The following is a 7,662-nucleotide window of genomic DNA, read 5'->3' on the forward strand; positions in this document are numbered from 1 at the left end:
GGCAGGGCAGGGCGCGCTGGGCGCGGGCAGGGGCTGGGCGGGCGGCTCCGCGCCGCCACCGAGCCTCCTTAAGACAGCGGGCTCCTGCGTGGGAACGGCAGTGCTCATGCATACCAAATGCGGCTGGATGGAGGCGATCGGCCCGCCGCTCGGGGCAGGCTGCGCTGGCTGAGCGGAAAGGGGCAGCCCGCATAAAAAAAGAGGCTGCGGGGAGAGCGGTTGCTCCTGCTCTCCTCCTCCTGCCCTCCTGTAAGAGCAGCCAGGTTAGCCGCTCCCAGGCGAGCGGAGCCATCCGCCTCGCCGCTCCGCTTCCCTGAGCGGAAAGCTGAGCAGAAAGGAGGGAATTTAAATACAGCGGGCGGAGGGGTGCTTGTACTTTCTTCCCCAAAGCATTGCCTGGAGTGGGAAACCGACATGAGGGGAGGGGCCAGCACTCAGGCAGCTAAGACTGAGAGGGGAAAAAAATTAATTCACTCTTGATTTACTGATACAATGCACCTAGGAAGCGTAGTTTCATCGATCGCGCTCAGAATGGGTGCACTAGCGGCGAATGGCAGCATTTAGAAGCTACGCTACAGTCTGAGTGTTGGCATGAACATCCTGGTGAAAAAAGTTCAGGTCAGCGTTGTAACTGAATTTACACGGAGAACAATTCTTTTTGGAGACATGTGAACATACGAGGTTATACGAGGTTATTGAAATGTGGTAAAGCACACTTCCATGTGGGTGGTACCTGGCTTTCCCAGATAAAGAAGAATTCTTAATGCCGGCTTTCTACCTAAAGGAGAAATACACTTTCCTACATTTTTTTTTTCTTTCCTGAAGGAAGAGTTAAGTACAAAAAGAAATGTCCTGCAAAGCATTGCCAATACTTTATTTTGCCTGTAGCAACCAATTTTTACTAAGAAGAAAAAACTACCACTTCTCAGGAGAGTTTTAAATCTCTCATATCTCAGGATATAAAACATGGCTAGAAAATGTACTTGGCTAGATTTCACTGATCTGCAGTTTTTATTCCCCGTTGTGCACATATTACTTCTCCATTTATGATATATTCTCATTAATCAAACTGTCTAACATGAAGCAATACTCTTGGTTCAATTTTTAAGGTTTGATTATGGACAAACAACTCAGGAGAGAACAGGTAAACTCAGCTGCCAGTGCCATCAGGTCCTCCAGGGTAAATGGAGGATCCTAAAAACACAGCAGTTGTATGAAAAGAGAAAGGTAAGGATTGACGCTTACAACTTAGTGAATCCCTCTAGATGAAGTCTTGCCTTTGCACACAGATTAATGCTCTCCAAACCCAAGTATATCGGGGTCTGTGTAGAAGGAGCTGAATTGCACTAAATTGGATGTGCAGTACCTATATGCTGCTTTTCAATACATGCATCCCAGCCAGCCCCACAGCACCATACCCTCTCAGGAACTCTTTGAAGGCTGTTATTTGACCCCAGTGTCTTTGGCCCAGAAGAGAATGGTCCAGAACATGGAGCAAGACTGACTATGTAGCAGAGATCACCCACCCATTCCACCCAACATACATCATAAAACTACAAACTTTGAATCTTGGAATATCTGTGGAACAGAATGGATAGAGCACCATCTGATAAAGTCAGTGTCAGTGTAGATGAGCTTCTGGTTATGACTGGGCAGCTAGTTTACATTTCTTCTTACTTGAGCTCTCTAGATGTATTTCTTTTATAAAAGAAGGAAAGAACTTTGTAAAAAAAAATGAAACATGACAAGGTACATGATTTTCTGTAACTATTCTTCTAAGTCACCAAGGTGGAAAAATTAAGTAGGCAGAAAAAAATATTTGTGACTTTAAGTAGCATGTGCCTTAAAATGTATGCAGCATGACAACTTTATTTTAATTGTAATAATTTTCAAAGATTAAGCTTCAGGGGTTCATAATGAAAAGAAAGAGAAGGATTCAGACAAATTGGAAACAAGTACTCCCCAGACTATGCCTTCTTCCCTCTGCCTCCCTCTCTTCACTCTCTAGCCACACTGATAAATTTCCTTTTACCCTTGAAGATCAGTAAAGAGTTTCTTGATAAGGACACCAGACTCAGTATTACCTTGACCAACTGCTCTGCATTAGACATCTACCACAAACCAAAATGTTAGTCTTGCATGCCAGAGACAAAGGAGGTGGAGAAATCATAGTGTGCTGCTCTTCTTTCCAAAGAGTAGAGTAACAAATCTCAGAGGAGACTAGAGAATTGAGGACAATAATAAAACATAACAGATAGCTTTAATAAACTAAAAATAGTGAACTCAATGTATCTTAGCTTCCACAGAGCATCCTGTCTTTGAGATAGAGCTCTGTCATTGCCTTCTTATGCAAAGAGTACCTTTGGGACAAGAGCTGTTATGTGATGCAGTGCTTAATACACATCAGCCATGGCCGTGTGCCTTGCCTAGTCATCTGTATTTGCAGAAAACGAGTGTTAGAATGCTAATGTCTCTCAGTGACAGCTAGGAAGCTCTGACAGACAGGACACTACCATGGTGTGGGAGCTCCACTTCTAACTCACAGTCCCTGCGTGATTTTGGATAGATCATTTAATTCCTAATTGACACTAATTTAAAATCATTCTAACTTAATATGCGTCTCTTACCTACAAGGAGTACTGCAGTGAGTTTGAGGTTTTCTTGCATGTAAATTTGAAAAAAGCCAAGCAAGATTTATTTGTCTATGCAGCAGCCAATACCAATTTTCAGCAAACATTTGGAAGAAAACTGGTATGGAAGAAAAGAAGTCCATTCTCAACAGCTTATTTTAGGTGTTCACAACAAGTGGTTAAAAAGCCTAGGTACATACTGAGGAGATGTTTACCATTTGCTGTGTGGGGCTTTTTTTTATCATTTTAATGAAAAAGTCAGTGTTTTAAGCTCTTGTTCTATTCTGTTGGAAAAGCAAGTGCTCAACTCAGCTCTTCTGCAGTCCATTAGGAGACTGAAAGTTGCAGCAAGCCCACTAGGATTATGAGTTCCTACTCCGTTACAGATAAAAGACAGAGCTGCTACTTTGAGATTAAAATGCTTCTTCCTTGAAGTATACTCACTGAGACTTCAGTATTCACATTCTGTTCTTTGTGTTTTGCAAAGAAGCACCTTTGGTAACACAGAAAGTCATAGTAAACAGAAGACAAATTCAATTGCTGCCTGCATACAGAGTTTTCTACTCTTCTTAAAGCTATTGTTAATGATGAGCATTTTTAAAAGCACCTCTTGGTGGTTTCCTGCCATCTAAGATGATAATAAACCTACATTTAGAATGCTCTGATACAGTAAATTTTAACACCTCCGGGAATGTTAGAGAATGAAAAATAGCTGAGGAGTGTCCAAAAATCTCTGAGCACGCCAATAGCATCCAACACATCCAGCCTGAGAGTTAGTGCTTTTCAGAAGGATATTACTCCCTAACCTAGCAACTACTCTCCTCTTATAAGCCATTCAGCACAAGAAAAGCACCACATTTGCTTAGGCTGTCCATACGTAAACAACATAATTTAGACAGGGTCCAGGAAGGCTTTTTTTTAATCCTGTTTAATTAACAATTCTGTTATGAAATACAAGATGTTGTGTGACTGAAATAAGCAGAGAGGGCAGGAGTAGGAAACCAGGAAAATACATTGCTTAGCATAGTAGAAACCTCTTTGTAATACTGCAGCCCAACTAAGGACAAACTTCAGGTGGAGGCAGGTGAATTTTTGTGTGATACTGCACATGATTTTCCTATGTATACTAAGGGATGTGTGAAGAAGGATACATCTTCACAGTGCATTTATACACATGCTTTTCTAAGGCTTCTTTGCTCTCAGAGCACCTTTCCGGCTTTCCTGAGGGCTTGCACAGCCCAGCAAAGTAACAAATATAGGAGAAAATAGAGCTACCCATGTGTCTTTTTTGCTTTTAGCATTCATTTCAGAAGTACTACAGTGGCAGAGGTCATAGCTTTTCTTAACATAGGTTTTACATGTAAGTCTGCCTCCTAGTCTTGTGGAGGAGACGCCAAGAGGGCAATAGAAGTAGTTCAGAAGCCTTCATTTGAAAATCAAAAATAACAATGCTTTCTGCAGATACAGTCAAGCGGTTTCAGCCATCTCATTACCCAGTCACTTTGCAGGTTTTTAGCTTAGCCAACAATGAAGAGTGTAGCAATGAGCAGTAGCCTATATTTATAACAAAAAACTGTGTTTTTTTTTCCATTATGCTCACATTTTTATTTATTTGTCTTCATTATGTGTTATTTCTTATAAAAATCAGCCAATAGAAAAATGAATCAATAAAATCTGAATAAACTATAATTAATTTTATGCCCATCTTCTTAATGGGCATAGATGTTCTTCAAGCTTAATGCAATTGATACTTAATTCACAAAATTTCTCTACTGCTTTCCCATCTTTTCTATTCACAGCATGCCTCAGGTAGCTTCTTTTTTCTCTCATCTTGGCTGAAGTATTTCACATATCTGTCACATGTTCATATCCGCTATATCCACTAGTTCCTCTCCTTCAGTTGCAAAAAATATTAATGTAATGTTTACAGTGTATTAAATATTAATTAACTAATTTATCTTATGTACAGGCAATTCTGTTTCAAGCACATACATTAATGGTACTGTATGTAGCTATAAATTATGGTTTTAGGCAACTGACTAAACAGCTAGAGGAAAAGGTATTCCTTCTGTTTTATTCTTCTCACACATTCTTATATGTGTGTGCCGTAATGCCAAACATGATGAAATTGTTTTATAAGCCTACTCACTGTCACTTTAATGTCACCTTTAACTGATTCAGAAGTGTCTTTTCACTGGGAAAGCACCTGGCTGGACCAGAAAAGATCTTGGGAATACTGGGTTTACCAGCGCACACCGCCACTGTAGAGAACCAGAGAAACTGGTGAGACAGCAGGGGGTCAGAGCAAATCAGGCACAGTCAGTGCTCCCTATGGAGATGCATATTTTCTTAGAGATACTGTTTGATGGCCCTTTTCCTCAAAATGAGGAAAGGGGGCTGCAGATTCAGGCTAAGCTCACAAAAATTGAAGTTCCAGTTAATGAGGCACAAGCAAACTTCTGTGGTTTCATTTTTGTATCTACTGGAAGAGAGTTTGATGATTTGCACCATTTTACCTCCAGTTGCTGAGTACTTAAAAATCTGCCTACACGTAACTTTCAAATGTGTATCCTCGAACACTGTTTCTCTACACATTTTTCTTTAATTGCAGCCCGCAACCTTTCTGCATTCATCTTTGGAAAGGATTAAAACACTTGGGCATATAACACCTTTATTTTAGGACTAAAAATGTCCATGATTGATTGTTACTTAGAAACAAAGAGTGCATTTTAAATTACAATTTTCTTTCTTTAGATAGATTTTCAAGCTGTTACTTCATCAACCTCTATAGCATACAACAGAAATTAGGCTGCTTCAACTTTCAGATTTCTGATTATTCTAACAGCTTCTCTCTAAGTTAGTCATCGTGTACCAATCTGTACTGTCTAACTTTGTTTTAAGCCTCTATTGGTTTTGATCTGTAACCCCATTTTCTCTATCATATACTAAGCTCAGATATCAAGTTAAGTATTGAGTATATTAGTGCAACATTTCACTACAGATAAATTATAAACATTTTCTAATTTGTATCATCTAAGTAAATAAAATACAGAACAAGTATGAGACTTTATTATAGGATATTCACCCTGACTATTAGGTATTTCTTGAAAGAATCAGAACATTAACTACCTTGCAATGGAGCACTTCTCTTCATTTGCTGTAGATTGATGTGGTATATGATGAGAGTCTTTCTCTCTTAGTCTTCCAGAATGATGATGTATGTTTGTATTCTTTGAGTATCGTGGAAAACCACAAAAATTTAGAATATTTTCTGCAGTGAGGCTACAAATAACCAAAACAATCAAATGATATTTTCAGCATGTACTGCATATCTGCATGCATTCCCTACATCAGATTTACCTTCCTCCCAAAGACAAAGGCCTTACCGTACAGTGAATGCCATCTCCGAAATGGTTTCCTGAAACCACTTGGCTCACTCTTGTAAAGCTGAATACATGTGGTGTTTCATTACTGAACTGCCTGTTTTATTGAGGATTCCCTTCCACCATGTTTGTATTTTCTATAGTACTTCCCATATCTGCTCATTTAGCTGTGTAATGGTATCCATATTGCTTTGCAGAAGTAATCTGGCTACCCAGTGCTTTTTGGCCAAGGGTGTCTGTGGATGAATGGTTCAGTCACCAAAACTGAAAAGGCTGTACTCAAGCACCACAGGCTTGAGGGAAAACATCTCAGTAATGGATGGTCTAGAACAGATGAAAAAAGCGGATAACATCACAGAAGCATTTGCTGGTCTGATTATCAAATCAGTAGGTGTTCTACTAGCAGCTAAAAGCAAACACCTCTTGGTAAGAGCAAAAATGATGTTAATTACATAAAACTTATTCAATAACTAACTGTATACTTGAAATTTTATTAGGAAGTCCTTCACAGAAATTCAGGCTTATTGGTCACGAATTTCACCAGAGGATAAATCTTTTTCCCTCACACATTTTGTGCAGCAATGTCTTCTACCAGATGACTGGCTTCTGGAGGAGCTGTTTCTTTGTATTCCCTGTGCAATGGATGGTTTTGTCTTAAACACAATGCAAGGAAAAGTGTAAGATTAGGGTTTTCATGAAATAAAATTGAAATAGACATAATTCAGTTAAGATGTGGAAAAAAACAAGTATTATTCAAATCCACTTAAAAAGCAAAAACAACAGCACACTCCTATGTCTACTTTGAAAATGACAGTGGTCAATTTCAAATTGACTTCATTAAGTCTGTTTTTAGCATCTTTCATGTCTGGTTGTGATTTATTTTTAAATTCACATTCCAACTCCCCATACATTCCTTTTATACCCTGGGATCACACACACGCACTATTTTACACCTATGCTTTCACTCAGATATTTATAAGCACATCTGGACACCAGCCTAGCTGCACGGTAAAAGATACGTGTGCTTTCCACAACATCTGTTCCATTTATTACCCATTTGTATTTGGTAGCACATTCTGGAAAAACACATTCTGGTAAAGATTGGGACCTTTTACACTGATCACTAAACAATGCTGTAGTAAAAATTCTTAATGCCCTGTAGAGATGGCAATCTAGTTTTGTACCAAACACAACAGATGGGTGACAGTGAAGATGCCAGATGAAGGAAACAGTGAAAAGAGCATCAGCTGTATCAAATAAGCTGTAGTCTCAGCTTCCACTTGCTTAACCACTGCCTGATGATGCTGTTTTGAAGGCATGGAGGCAGATGTGAGTAAAAATTAGATAAATGTTCTGCACTAACTTAGTAAAAATCCTTCTATCTCTAACAGAAGATTCAAAGTTATAAAGAACATGTCCTACCATTAAACATGACATTCTCACAGTGTCTTATATTATAGACAGCTTTTAGTGTGATTTGACATTGTGCATAAATGAGAGATTTCTTGAAATCCAATGACTGCAGATCTCTAGGAAACTACTTAGGGGAAAAAAACGTTTTCATAGGGAGGAAATACTCTCCAGTTATGGCTTTTAGGAAAGGTGGAAAACAAACAAACACAAAACAAAATAAAGAAAAAAACCTTTCA

The 7,662-nt window shown here is 39.1% G+C and overlaps 1 protein-coding gene across 1 annotated transcript in view; it reads right to left on the reverse strand.

The window, feature by feature from the left end:
- Positions 1–292, reverse strand: part of TRPM3 (transient receptor potential cation channel subfamily M member 3) — a 236,995-nt gene extending 236,703 nt beyond the window's left edge. Inside the window, exon 1 of the mRNA XM_010725728.3 lies at positions 65–292. Coding sequence (XP_010724030.3) covers positions 65–292 — 228 coding nt within the window. The remainder of the gene's footprint in view (positions 1–64) is intronic.
- Positions 293–7,662: the final 7,370 nt, after the last annotated feature.

Source organism: Meleagris gallopavo, chromosome Z (genome assembly GCF_000146605.3).
Source record: "Meleagris gallopavo isolate NT-WF06-2002-E0010 breed Aviagen turkey brand Nicholas breeding stock chromosome Z, Turkey_5.1, whole genome shotgun sequence".
NCBI lineage: Eukaryota > Metazoa > Chordata > Aves > Galliformes > Phasianidae > Meleagris > Meleagris gallopavo.